The 14,121-nt window shown below is 36.9% G+C and overlaps 1 protein-coding gene across 1 annotated transcript; it reads right to left on the bottom strand.

Annotated features, from left to right (window-relative positions):
* Positions 1–257: 257 nt before the first annotated feature.
* Positions 258–1,404, bottom strand: Olfr871 (olfactory receptor 871). Its single transcript, NM_146903.2, has one exon. It carries the CDS (start codon positions 1,258–1,260, stop codon positions 325–327), a length of 936 nt encoding a protein of 311 aa, NP_667114.2. The 5' UTR covers positions 1,261–1,404; the 3' UTR covers positions 258–324.
* Between the last annotated feature and the right edge of the window lie 12,717 nt (positions 1,405–14,121).

Below are 14,121 nucleotides of genomic sequence, written 5' to 3'. Positions count from 1 at the left end.
ATGAACTATTTATAAACAAATAAAATGTTATTTCATAACTTTTATTAGATAATTCAGGAGTTGATATTTGAATGGTTGTATTGAATTACAAAAATGTAAACATTAAATGAAGTGAGAAAAATATGTCATATAAAATAGAGGAGGATAGAATTGAGGATAACACATGAGATATCATTTGAGTTTCAGATAAAAGTATTCACAGGATAATTTTGATCAAACACAGAAGAACAAACTGGATAAAAATTGTACACGATTAAGGGACAGAATTTCTTTATCCTACTGCTTTACTTTTGTAACCTCAGAATACTAAAACCAGTGAAATTATCACTTTAAAAGAAGTATTCTCCCAAGTGTTTTTAAGGCCTTCTTAATGTCTTTGTTCCTCAAGCTGTAGATGAAAGGGTTCAGCATAGGGGTGACCACTGTATACATTACTGAGGCCACCACGTCCTTCCCAGAGGAGGAAGTTACATCAGAACTAAGGTACACACCAAGGCCTGTCCCATAGAATAAAGAAACCACTGATAGATGAGACCCACAGGTAGAAAATGCTTTATATTTTCCATCTGTTGATGGAATTCTCAAAATAGAAGAAACAATTTTACAGTATGAATAAAGGATCCCTGAGAAAGGGATGAAGCCAAGGACACATATCAGAATATAAAGAAGGATATGATTGATTAGTGTGTCTGAGCAGGCTATAGTGAGGGCTCTAGAATATTCACAGTAAAAGTGTTTAATTATCTGATTTGTACAGAAGGACAACCGCAGCATCAATAGACTCTGTATCAGAGAATATGAAAAGCTAATAAACCATGATACAAGAACCAGCAAGCCACTTAGTTGGGGATTCATAATGACTGAATAGTGAAGGGGGTGACAGATGGCCACAAATCGGTCATAGGCCATCACGGTGAGGAGAAGTATGTCCATGCCTCCAAAGAGCATGAAAAAATAAATCTGGGTGATGCATTCTGCATAGGAGATGGACTTGCTCTGTGTTTGGATATTCACCAACATCTTAGGGATAGTTGTAGAGATGAAACCAATGTCAGAAAAGGACAGGTTAGATAGGAAGAAGTACATGGGAGTATGCAGGTGAGAGTCAATGCTGACGGCCAGAATGATGAGAAGATTCCCAAACACAGCGACCACAAACATGAGCAGAAACAGTCCAAATAGCATGGGTTGATGCTCTGGATATTGGGAAAACCCCAGAAGCAAAAATTCTAAAATATTTGTTTGGTTTTCTGGTTTCATGTTGTTGACAAATAAGCTAGACACCTATGGGAGAGAACGATTAGGAAACATATACCACAGTCTCTAAGGTCTTTCTCTTTCTATTTATTGAGATAACTGGACATAAAGGTCTTATGACTATAAAACCTAGGTGCACACATTTTCTCATTCATTAAAATGACTGTCTCATAATATTAACTTTCCCTTTAGGAGACATGTGTTTTTTTCTTATCTCTACTTAGAACTATTAATTCTCCAAAGTTTGAACCTTGTGAAAACCAGAGAACCTCTGGAAATATTTAGATCAGAGCATTCAGTTTCTAAAACTGTTGTAAATCATTTCTCTATGATTGATCTAGTCTGATTCCCAATCTCACTTCTCAACATTTTTCAGTTGTTACACTTTCATTCAGAAAGGTTTCTGTTTGTGAACATGATTATACCTTCTCTGTACACATTTCTTTTGAAATACCTTTCATTTATCTTTGTAATGCCTGCCTGTTTTGTATATGTGATATGTTTCTTGGCTGTCTGGTTGATTCCCATTCCCATTAGGTCTCAATACCAGGTGATTATTTTACATAAAGGAAGATTTCCTAACCCTAATCCTAACCCTGAATCAATGAAAATATAAACAAATATCTTTCTACGTCTGTAGCATTTCTACTAAAATCTGGGCAGCTGTCCAAAGTCTTCACCAACTTTATCTCTAAAGAAACCTACTATAAAGAGACAAGTAAGATAGGAAGAAGTTATAGGAAAAAATGTCTCCACTTATTACTCTGGCCCTTCAATCGATTCTAATTTATTAATTTCCTAGCATATTCACCTACATGTCCTCAAAAGTTATCCTATTTTCCCTTCTGTAAATATTTGTAGGTAATCTTACCATGTATCCTTCCCTATAGAAGCATGAACACTAAGCTTTTCCTGAGTCATCAACACATGGGTCATGGTTCTTTCCTGAATCTTTTGCAATGAAAACAAAGGTAATTGGAACAATAAATACAGAAATTGAATGTTAGAAGGCATTTACAAAGAATTGACATTGATGGCTGTGTTTAGAATATAAATAAAACATTCTTCTAAACTTCTATCCTTGAAAATAATAATCAATTTTTCTCCTTCCATTTGCATATATAATGACCAAATACTCTCCATCTCGGAGTAAAAACCCCTCTCATTAAATATAATTAAGGTAAGAAGATATTTAGTCAGGAGCATGCTTTTTATTTCCTAGATAATCAAATATTGCTTCTGTAAACAAAAGTTTAAGATTAAAATAATAAACACATTCAGTGATAAGTGTAACATACATGACAAAGAGGAAGCAGAAAGAATGAACCTGAATCTGAAAGATAAAACAGAGGGTCTGGATGCTACAGACATTGTTTGGAGGAACCCAGTAGTCACATGGACTGGGGTTATGACCCAATGTTAGAATGTTTGCCCAGCATCTGCAAGATTCTAGATTTTTCCAAGAAATACAAAGAAGTGTTGTTCACTGCAGTGTTAGCCTATTTCATGAATTCTTACCTACAGTAAAAGCAACAACCAAACTATTATTTTAAAAATTGTCACATTATAAATAACATATTCTTAAGAAGCTCACATATAAAAAAACAATCTACTTGTTCTGTTTCTTGTGTCTGGTATTGCTGGAGAAAAATGTTGAGTTACATCAGTAAATTTCAAAGACTTGAGTTAGGCTTTTAATGTTTTTTGAAAATCTTGTGGAAGCTCTTCAAGAAAAGTTTCCTTGGGAAGGCCTGTCTTTGATGCTGTGAAAATAAAGATGCAGTTTTGTTCTTTAACTCACATTTTCATCTCCCAGAAGTAGAGATGGATGTAAGAAGTGGCAGTTATAATGTCAAACAATTGAAAACTAGGATAGTTTATTTGCTAAGTGGGTTCAGAGGGCATCTTTGAATGTAATCAGGGTTGGTGATGTCAGGATTGGAGTCCCCAAGGATGTTTGTCTGACAAAAGAATTATCTAGTTGGTGGTTTGAGAATAAGGATTTTTAGCAGGGAAAATTAAAGGACCAGATGCAAGAATCAACCAAGGAATCAAGTGTTCTTAGCAAAATTGTTTAAGGGCACAGTGGTAAAAGGGAAGGCAAAGAATGGCATGAGAGAAATAGTCCAGGACAACTTCTAAAATACATAGATGAACACAGAGAAGTAGTGATGGATGGATTATACACAAGGCTGTATACTGACTGCACTGAAAAATCATGTTGTAAATTATTATTTTCCTTGAGTTTGGAGCCAACAATAGATTTAGGACAGACTAAGGATGACTAATTTTTAAAAATTATTTCTTAGCCATTTTGATATTGTATATTTTCTGTTGAGAACTCAAGGAGTGTAAGTGTAGAGGGATAGCAATATGAAATTTTCACATATTTGAACTGCAAGGAGAAACTCACGCTTTCTGTATCAAAAGATAAAAAATAAGAAAGGGCTGGAACTAGTAGAAAAATGATGTCAATATCTTGCTAACAGAGACCGATTGAGCATGAGACCTACTCAAGTGAATAAAGAAAAATAATGGAGCCAATGACTCTCAAAAGTTTTCAAATCTACATGGTGTGAGGTAGAAAGGACTTAGTAGAGCTCTGCTTTCCCCCCAGTTTTCTTCTTTCACCCATATTATTCCAGTGTTTATGCACCAAAGATGTTTATAGTGTCTCTTCAAAAATCTGTACATTCCTTTTGATCAATATAATAAATAAATGTAAGTGGACTCAGACATGAATTCATCTATATCTACACAGATGATTCTCAGCAAACAGACAGGAAATAGTTGCTGTTAGAACAAAATGTCAGAATGCCTGTTTCTCAGAGCAGTTCTCAACATCACCTCATGCTTGATCCTCATGTTTTGGTGTGCATGTAAAGACCCTGATGCAATGTCTATCCTCTACAAATACTTAGTTCACAGCATAGGAAATAATACTTGAAGGTATTTGTGAATTCTGCTTATTTGAGACCTGATTAATAAAAAGCTTGCCCACCATCCTTCACTGGCATAGGAGACACCATGATCAAAAACATGGATAACCATTGTACTCCAGATGTTCTGATCCCTGAGAGTTCCCCAAATGTGGAAAAATCAACTGAGTAATCTTTGGTAGTAGAGTAAAGCATGCATCTATCTCCCCTTAAATTAAAAAATTACATAAAACATCTTGGTCTTTTAATCTGTTCTCATCTTCACACTATGTGAAAGAGACAGGAATATGCTGTGTATATATAAATTCAGGTTTTAGAAACTAATTTCTTTGATAAAAGCAAGCCTAATCTTTCTTCTGGAAGAGAAATTCTAGTAAATACAACATACAGAAGGAAACCAGGAGTAGAAAGGAAGGATAGTATATCAGGAGAAGCCTGAGATAGTCCCAAGCAAATGAGTGGGAAAGAAAAGTCACAAATGCTTGCTCTGGGCTGAGAGAGAATGGAAGGTATGGCTTTCTTGGTTGAAATCATAAGATCTCTCAGAACTAGAAGAGAACAACTTCACTGTAAATTATGTCACCAGGCTTTACCATGTACAACTTATAGTGGTTAACTAGGTCACTAAACTGTTTTGTTCAGGGGAGTCTTTGGGAATCAGAGTGTCACTGTGTACCTGAAAACAACAAAACAAAACCATATTATATCCTCAGCTATCTACCTATAATAATATAAATTCAAAGTAAATGGTCACCATGAAAATGTAATTTAAAACAAATATCCTAGTGACTCTACTTTTTCTAAGACATGAAAAAGTAGGTTCCCTTACCTATTCTGAAGAGTTAATACTATTCCTACCAACCACTTCATTCTCCATTTCCTTCAACATCCGTTGGAATATATAGGCTTGGCAATATATATCCACCATGGGTCAATTCCTTTGACTTTTATTTGCTCAAGGAACATTGGTTATGAAAGATAGAAGGTCTGTCCAAAAGAAAAAACGTGAAAGAACTGAGCATATAGGAAAGAACCTGGATGATTTCTTCTGGGAAAGACATGAGGTATATTCAGTCTTGGTAACTATAAGAGTTATAGGTGTGCCCTGGGAGTTGTATCCCTCTGAAGCTTATTATACAATTTGATCAATAGTATGTTCTCCCTGCTCCTCAAGGGCAGAGACTACATACACAGGAAAGAGGCTCTAATATCCCCATTTTTTATCCCTGGGAGAAAATCAGTGGATATATCCCTGATTACGCTCTCATGTGTTTCTTCTCTGAGAAGGAAGCACCAAAATTAAAACTTTTGACGTGTACTTTTCTTCTCAGGTTGCAAAGCAAGGAATCATAGAATTTAGTAGTTTTGGAATTCTCAGAAATAAGCTTGATTTTGTTTTCTTTGTGTGTATGTGAAGGAATAGTATAGCTGAGTCATACAGAAGACTTATTTTTTATATTTTTGTAGATATCTTGAGCATCTGTGTCACTGATTTCTAGAATGGCAGCACCAATTTGCTTTCTCATCAGTATTGACTAAGGAGTCTCCTTTTCCTAGAACCTTACCAGTATTTGTTGTCAGTTATTTTGTTAATTTTAGCCATTCTTATGGGGGTGAGAAAGAATGTAGCAGTTTTTTTTTTTTTAATTTACCTTTTCCTAATTGCTAAGGATGACTAATTTTTAAAAATTATTTCTTAGCCATTTTGATATTTTCTGTTGAGAGTTCTCTGTTTACACTACTAGTCCATTTTCAGTTGGTTCATTTGTTACTTTTACCTTTTTAAGTTCTTTGTATATTTTTATATTAATCCTTTGTCAGGATCTGGCAAAGATTTGGATCTATTCTGAGGGGTTCTTTAATATATTGCTGAGGGCCAGGCACAGTGATGACCAGGTCCCACAGTGGAGGTTAGGAGTCACTGAAAAAGAATTGAGTCAGATGAAGTGAAGGCAGGACTCTTGCAGCCTGGCTGACTGGTAGAGTGCTTCTTTATATAGAACTCAGTAAGCAGCAATAAATTCGTGTTGTTCTAATATACAGATCATATCATTTTGTATCCCAACATGAGTTCTAACTTTCTCTTTTTTCAGCTGTAGCTCTGCCTGCCTCCTTGAATGCTTGCTCCCACACAGAACCATGTGAGACCTTGTACACTATTCTCTCACCTCTTGTCCCACCAACAAGCCCAGAATCCACCTGCTTGGACTGTCCTTTAGTAACTCCATCTTCCTTCACATTCTCACCTCTCCCTGAAATCAAGGATCGGCACTCCACAGCTCAGTCCACAGCTCTGCCTGTTTTTTGGGAGGCCTGCTGTAACCTGAGAGAATTGATCCCAGAGGCCTCCTACTGTCAGGATCTATCAGGCCAGCCAACACCAGTGGCAATCAGATAGCTAAAGACAAGCAACAGAAAGTTCTGGAAATGCCTGTGGAAATAAATATGCAGAAGTCCATTCAGCAGAGACCTTTGTGCTGCAGAAGAAAAGACAGTCCAATATTCTACCATCAGAACAATGATGTTTTTACTATACCAAGCCTTGGAAATCCTATCACACATATAAAACAAGAGAATGACCTCAATTTTCATCTTATGAAAATGATAGAAGCCATTAAAGAGGAAATAAATGAATTACTTAAAGACATACATGAAAATAAAATCAAGCAGGCAGAAGCCCTTAAAGGGGAAACCAATAAATCTCTTAAGGAAATACATGGAAATATAAACAAGCAGGTGAAGGAAATGAATAAAATTGTTCAAGACCTAAATATGGAAATAGAAGCAATAAAGAAAACTCAAAAGGAGGCAGCACTGGAGATGGAAAACCCAGGACAGAGATCAGGAACTGCAAATGCAAGTATCCCAAACATCATACAATAGATGGAAGAGAATCTCGGGCATAGAAGATTCCATAGAAGAAATTAATGCTCCAGTTAAAGAAAATGACAAATCTAAAAAGTTTCTAACACAGAACAGCCAAGAAATTAGAGACATTATAAAAAGACCAAACCTAAGAATAATAGTAATAGAAGATTCCCAGGTTAAAGAATTGGAAAATTTATTCCAAAAAAATCATGGAAGAAAACTTCCCTAAAGAAAAGGAAGAGCTGGCTGTAAATTACAAGAAGCTTACACAACACCAAATAGATTGGACCAGAAAAGAAACTCCTCCCACTACATAATAATTGAAATAATAATTGTACAGAACAAAGAAAGAATATTAAAAGCTGCAAGGGACAAAGGCCAAACAATATGTAAATTCAGACATAATAGAATTATACCTTACTTTTCAACAGAGAAACTAAGAGCCAGAAGGTCCTGAACAGAGGTCTTGCATGCCATAAGAGAACATAGATGTCAGTCCAGACTACTACACCCAGCAAAATTTTCAATTACAATAGATTGAGAAACTAAGATAATTCATGGAAAATTCAAATTTAGAGAATTTTTCTACTAATCTTGCTCTAGGGGATATTAGAAGACAAATTGCAATATGGCGTGGGGGGTAGCCACACTCAAGGGAACACAAGAAATTAATCATCTCATAGCAAAACAAAGGAAGAGAGTAACATGACAGTACGACTATAAACATCAAAATTACAGAAACTAACAATTATTAGTCACTAATATCACTCAACATCAATGGTCTGAATTTGAGAAAAAGACACAGACTATCAGACTAGATACCTAAAGAGGATCCATCATTATGCTGCATACATGAAACATCCCTCAGCAACAAAGATAGACATTACTTCAGAGTAAAGAGCTGAAAAGGTTATTCCAAGCAATCAGACCCAAGAATTAAGCTGGAAGTAGCCATTCTAATATCCAATAAAATAGACTTTCAACAAAAAGTAATCAAAAAGTGATGAGGAAGGGCACTTGAAACTCATCACAGAAAAACTCCACCAAGATGGTGTCTCAATTCTGAACATCTACACACCAAATGCAAGGGCACCCACATTCATAAAAGAAACATTACTAAAGTTCAAAACATACATTGAACCCCACACAATAATAATGGGAATATTTACCACCCACTCTCTCCAATGGAAAGGTCATTGAAACAGAAACTGAATACACATAATGAAATTAACAGATGGTATGAACCAAATGAATCCAACAGATATTTCTACAGAACCTTTCACTCCCAAACAAAAGAATATACCTTCTCATATGCTCACAGAACCTTCTCCAAAATTGACCATTTAATCAGGCACAAAGCAAACCTCTACAGATACAAGAAGATTGAAATAATCTTTTTCATATTATTTGATCACTATGAATTAAGGCTGGACTTCAACAACAACAACAACAACACAAACAAAAAAAAAAAAACAAGAACAAGAACAGGAACACAACAAAAACAACAGAAACAACAGAGAGCCCACATATTCATGGAAACTTAACAATGCCCTACTCAGTGAATACTGGGTCAGGGGAGAAATAAAGAAAGATATTAAAGACTTTCTAGAATTCAAGTACAATAAATGCACAACATTTCCAAACTTTTGGGACATAATGAAAGCGGTGCTAAGAGGAAAGTTAATAGCACTATGTGTTTTCAAAAAGAAGTTTTAGAGATCTCACACAATCAAGTTAACAGCACACCTGAAAGCTCTAGAACAAAAAGAAACCAAAACACCCATAAGGTATGACAGCAGGAAATAGTCAAACTCAGGGCTGAAATTAATCAGTTATAAGCAAAGAGAACAATACAAAGAATCAACAAAATCTAGAGCAGGTTCTTTGAGAAAATCAACAAGATATACAAACTTATTCAAAATAACTAAAAGACAAAGAGGCAGTACCCAAAAGAAATCAGAAATGAAAAGAGAGCTATAACAATAGAAATTGAGAAAATTTAAAAAAATTATTAGGTCTTACTTCAACAGCCTGACCTCCACAAAATTAGAAAAACTGACTGAAATGGATGATTTTCTAGAGAGATACCACTTATCAAAGCTAAATTTAGGTAAGGTATCTAAACTGTCATATGAACCTTTAAGAAATAAAAGCAGCCATTAAAAGCTCCCCCCCCCCAACCAAAAGCGCAGGGCCACATGGCTTTAGCACAAAATTCTACCAGACTTTCAAAGTAGAGCTAATACAAATACTACTTAAACTATTACACAAAATAGACACAAAGTGAACACTGCTAAACTCATTCTGTTAGGCAACAGTCACCTTGATACCTAAACCACACAAAGACTCAAAAAATAACGAGAATTACAAACCACTTCTTCTTATGAACATTGATGCAAAAAAATGCAATAAAATTCTTCCAAACTGAATCTAAGATCCCATAAACTCATCATTCACCATGATTAATTAGGTTTTATCCTAGGAATGCAAGGAAGGTTCAGTACATGAAAATCCATCTATGACCCGTCCAGCAGGTCCAGTTAATCAAGGGTCTCGAGGGGACCTTCTTCTAAGAACCAAATGGGGGGATAGAGAGAGACGAGAACCTTGTGTAATGAACAACACAGAGACATTCTGAGTAACATCAAGGTTCCAATGTATTGAGCAAGGCCCAAGGCTTAAATGCACAAGCAAAAGGGGAAGTGCCTTTCAGCAGGAAGGATGGGGCAGTAGAATTGCACAAGCAAAAGGGGAAGTACTTATCAGCGGGAGGGGTGGGGCAATAGAAATTTTTTCTTTTGGCAGCTACAAGGGGAAGCAGGAACTTGGTGGTATCAGGGTGTGGTCAGGACATCGGTGATGACTTAGGGCTGGAACATTCTGTGGTTGTTCTCGGAACAGTGTGTCGGTGGCCCGCTTTTGACCCCCTTTTCTTCTCGGGGGGAGAGGCTCAATTCAGAGATCAGGACAATAGTGTTGTCTTAATAGCACCCAACACATCTACTTAACCCATCATATAAGCCATTGAAAGAAAAAAAATCACATGATCATCTCATTAAAAGATCCTTCAACAAAATCAAATACTTGTTCCTGTTAGAAGTCTTAGAGAGAGTGGCACAGGTTCCTTCCAGTTTGCCTGGGCCAGTGTCCTGAGCACTCCACTCCCAGGTGCTCCAATACATTCAGAATCAGAGGATCAGAGGTGAGAAGTACACATCTGTCCCAACCCTGGGAGTAACTGGGACCTGAGGGACCCAGGCACACAGGAACTCCACCAGACCAGTGGCACAAGTTCCTTCCAGTTAGTCTGGGCCAGTCCTTGAGCAGACTTTGGGTGCAAACTCCACAACTAGAGGCAACTTTAATCCCAGGTGCTCTAACATGCCCAGGATCACCAGATCTCAGGAGCTTGGTCATACAAGGATCTCATGGTCCCAAAGGTAGCTTGACTCCCAGGAGCTTGGACACATCCAGCACCTCAGAATCACAGGAACCCAGAATCACAGGATCACAGAGACTGCTTGACTCTGAGGAGTTCTGACATAACTAGGATCACATAAAGGACAGGCTCCAGTCAGACATAGCCAGGGCAGGTAGCACTAGAGGTAACCAGATGGCGAGAGGCAAGCATAAGAACATAAGTAACAGAAACCAAGATTACTTGGCATCACCAGAACCCAATTCTCCCACCATAGCAAGTTGTGGATACTTCAAAACACCAGAAAAGCAAGATTCAGATCTAAAATCACTTCTCATGATGATGATAGAGGACATTAAAACAGACATAAATAACTTCATTAAAGAAATACAGAAGAACACCTGTAAACAGGTAGAAGCCCTTAAAGAGGAAACACAAAAATCCCTTAAAGAGTTACAGGAAAACACAATCAAACAGTGTAGTTGCCTACGGCCACACTAACTGGGTTCCTGAATGGGAGGCTGGAGCTGTCTGGAAGAAAACATGGAGAGAAATAATGGAGACCAAGACAGTTTTTTTTTTTTTTTTCTGATCAAGGCCCCCAGTTTACTAAGAGTCTGTGCTTATAAAGCGGAGAGGCCCATCCCCTGCAGATCTATTCTTGATATCCAGCACCAGCCTGTAGGCAATCTGCCTAACAGAACTGGTTTGGCAAGTAGGTGTAAATTACTGGGTTGCTGTCTCTGGAATATCTCAAGGGCCTCTCAGCAGGTAGCAGTGTCTTGGTGAAGAGCAGAGGCAGGTGACAGAACAATAGAGCCATCTAGGTCTGAAGGCTTCACCCCAGGTGGTCTCATAGTCAGTGGAAGCACAGTCTGAGTCAGCCTGTTTCAAGGCTGGGGGAGGCTACAAAACAGGTGAAGGAAAGGAACAAAACCCTCCAGGAAATACATAAATGGAACTAGAATCAATAAAGAAATCACAAAAGGAGACATCCCTGGAGTTAGAAAACCTAGAAAAGAGATCTGGAGTCATAGATACAAGCATCACCACCAGAATACAAGAGATAGAAGAGAGAATCACAGGTGCAGAAGATACCATAGAAAACATTTACACAATGGTGAAAGAAAACACAAAAGAGCAAAAACAAACAAACAAACAAACAAACAAACAAACAAACAAAAAAACGCTCCTAACCCAAATCATCCAGGAAGTCCAGGACACAATGAGAAGACCAAATCTAAGGATAATAGGTATAGAAGAGAGTGAAGATTTCCAACTTAAAGGGCCAGTAAATATCTTCAACAAAATCATGGAAGAAAACTCCCCTAACCTAAAGAAAGAGATGCCCATGAACATACAAGAAGCCTACAGAACTCCAAATAGACTCGACCAAAAAAAAAAAAAAAAATTCCTCCCGACACATAATAATCAAAATACCAAATGCACTAAACAAAGAAATAATTTTAAAAGCAGTAACCGAAAAAGGTCAAGTAACATGTAAAAGTAGACCTATCAGAATTACACCAGACTTCTTAACAGAGACTATGAAAGTTAGAAAATTCTGGGCAGATGTCATATAGACCCTAAGAGAACACAAATGCCAGCCCAGAACAATATATTCAGTAAAACTCGCATACACAATTGGTGTTTGGAATGGAGAAAAGAAGATATTCCATGACAAAACTAAATTTATGCAATATCTTTCCACAAATCCCCCCCTACAAAGGATAACAGATGGAAAATATCAATACAAGTAGTGAAACTGCTTCCTAGAAGAAACAAGGAATTAATCTTTCAACAAACCCACAGAAACATAATTCTACCTCTATCAAGAACATTAACAGGAAGTAACAATCACTTTTCCTTACTATCGCTTAATATAAAAATTAATATTTCAAACATAATGTAATTGGTTGAAATTCAAAAATATGAGGAATTAGAAATTTGTCAGCTCTCATCTAGTGGTTTCTCTAATTTGGTAATACTCCCATTACCAAATAGGACCAATATTGTATAACACATATTTACTTTCTGCTTGTTTGAACATGACAGGGTCTTGCTGTGTGTCACATAACGGTCTTGAAATCATGCTTTTCCTACCTCATCCTCTCTATTAGTCGGATAGTTTATTTGATGTTTTTCACACATGGACACTAACAGAAGTTATGAAACAAATGGATTTAATAGAGATTTACAGAACATTTTATCCTAAAACAAAAGGATATACCTTCTTCTCTAAAAACCCTTAGCTTCCAAGCCTTGTGGTCGAATCCACTGTCTCCTGTGTGAGATATGTTTCGACCCGGAGCTCCACCATTAAAATACCTTGTGTTGTTACATCACGGTGTTGTGTTCTATTCGTGATCCTTGGGTGCAAGCTGAATCAGGAGTTGAGTGGGGGTTTCCCCACTAGGTTCTTTCAGTTTCGCTAATTTCTTTCTCAGCCTGTTTATCCTTTGCCTAGAGAAAGGCCACTGATTTGTTTGAGTTAATTTTATATCCAGGTACTTCAGTGAAGCTGTTTATCAGGCTTAGGAGTTCTCTGGTAGAATTTTTAGGGTCAGTTATATATACTATCATATCATCTGCAAAAAGTGATATTTTGACTTCTTCCTTTCCAATTTGTATCCCCTTGACCTCCTTTTGTTGTCTTATTGCTCTGGCTAGATATTCCAGCATTATATTGAATATGTAGGGAGAAAGTGGGCAGCCTTGTCTAGTCTCTGATTTTAGTGAAATTGCTTCAAGCTTCTCTTCATTTAGTTTGATGTTGGTTTGCTGTATATTCCTTTTATTATGTTTAGGTACGGGCCTCGAATTCCTGATCTTTCCAAGACTTTTATCATGAATGGGTGTTGGATTTTGTCAAATGCTTTCTCGGCAGCTAACGAGATAGTCATGTGGTTTTTGTCTTTGAGTTGGTTTTTATAGTGGATTATGTTGATGGATTTCCATATATTAAACCATCCCTGCATCCCTGGGATAAAGCCTACTTGTTCATGATGGATGATCATTTTGATGTGTCCTTGGTTTCAGTTAGAGAGAATTTTGTTGAGTGTTTTTGCATCGATATTCATAAGGGAAATTGGTCTGAAGTTCTCTTCCTTTGTTGGGTCTTTATGTGGTTTACATATCAGAGTAATTGTGGCTTTACATAATTAATTGGGTATCTGTCTAGAAATTTGTTCATTTCATCCAGGTTTTCCACTTTTGTTGAGTATAGGCTTTTGTAGTAGGATCTGATGGATAATGTTTTGGATTTCCTCAGACTGTTGTTATGTGTCCCTTTTCATTCCTGATTTTGTTAATTAGGATACTGTCCCTGTGCCCTCTAGTTAGTCTGGCTAAGGGTTTATCTATCTTGTTGATTTTCTCAAAAAAAAAAAAAAACCCAAAAAACCAAAAAAAAAAAAACCAAAACAAAACAAAAAACAAAACAAAAAAACAAAAAACCAGATCCTGGTTTGGTCGAATCTTTGAATAGTTCTTTTTGTTTCTACTTGGTTGATTTCACCCCTGAGTTTGATTATTTCCTGCTGTCTACTCCTCTTGGTTGATTTTGCTTCCTTTTGTTCTAGAGCTTTTAGGTGTGCTGTCAAGCTACTAGTGTATGCTCTCTCTAGTTTCTTTTTTGGA

This window comes from Mus musculus, chromosome 9 (assembly GCF_000001635.26).
Source record: "Mus musculus strain C57BL/6J chromosome 9, GRCm38.p6 C57BL/6J".
Taxonomy (NCBI): domain Eukaryota; kingdom Metazoa; phylum Chordata; class Mammalia; order Rodentia; family Muridae; genus Mus; species Mus musculus.
This window is presented reverse-complemented; position numbering and strand designations above follow the sequence as displayed.